This window comes from Opisthorchis viverrini (genome assembly GCF_000715545.1).
Source record: "Opisthorchis viverrini unplaced genomic scaffold opera_v5_4462, whole genome shotgun sequence".
NCBI classification, from domain to species: domain Eukaryota; kingdom Metazoa; phylum Platyhelminthes; class Trematoda; order Opisthorchiida; family Opisthorchiidae; genus Opisthorchis; species Opisthorchis viverrini.
This window is the reverse complement of record NW_008757169.1, coordinates 1-916: the sequence shown is the minus strand read 5'-3', so window position 1 is coordinate 916 and position 916 is coordinate 1. Positions and strand designations below refer to the sequence as shown.

General features: G+C 44.4%; 1 protein-coding gene across 1 annotated transcript; it reads right to left on the bottom strand.

Annotated features, from left to right (window-relative positions):
* Positions 1-47: 47 nt before the first annotated feature.
* Positions 48-353, bottom strand: T265_16099 (hypothetical protein; the record flags this gene model as incomplete). The annotated part of the gene is made up of 1 exon (XM_009179609.1): positions 48-353. A coding segment is annotated over one exon (306 nt), but the record flags the coding sequence as incomplete, so codon positions are not given.
* Positions 354-916: the final 563 nt, after the last annotated feature.

Below are 916 nucleotides of genomic sequence, written 5' to 3'. Positions count from 1 at the left end.
TGCATTCCCACGGAGCAGAAATCGGTACCATGAACTGGAACGCACCATAAAACTCCGTGCCCGCATCTCGGGCAATAGTCGGTGTGACCATAGTGGTTGCTCTGACACGCGTATCTGGCCACTGACCCACAGTTGGAAGAGTATAGAAACAAACACTGCTTGATGCGCTCCTTATTCCTCTGTGGTCGGCTGTAGGAAGTTCCCCAGGTGTCGGTCCCAATGGATTTGCTGTCAACTGTTTGACCGGTATAGAGGGACTTTGGGCACCAGTGGCGTTCGTAGTGGACAGCTTTTTTCTCAATTCTTTCGCCTGCTTCTCCGCTCGTTTCAACTGAGCCTCGTAGTCTGCACATCTGTGAGAAAGGGAAGCGAAACAAAGATCGAATGTACATGAGCAATTCTCGGTTAATAGAACGGGAAGAATAACCGCCTATGTGTGACACAGTATTGTTGGCAAAAGCACAAGCTAATAACTGGAGGGTGACTGAAATAAATAAATAATAAAATGAATAAATAAATGATAAATCAAGTAAAGAAATAGTAAATAAAATGAACAAATATCACAATTCGCATCAAGTACCATAGAAATTCCGGGCAACATTCTCCGATGCACACGGAACGAACTGCTGTAAAAATGGGAGAATACACTATCGTCCAGATTAGTTGTGAAAACATACGATATACGGTGATTTTCATAAGAGAAAACACCATGGGCAACGGGAGTGTTGGAACGCTAAGGTAAATCTGTGTGGACTCTCCGGACAAGTGGCCTCCCTTCTGAAATGACGCCCTTTGGGATTACGAAGCCTTTTTTCCGATGATGGTTTCTCTTTGAGGATAACTGAAGATGGTCGGTCCTCAACTTTTTATTTTCCTCAGCCTAGTTATCGATCTGAGCCTCCCAAACTAGCGTTCA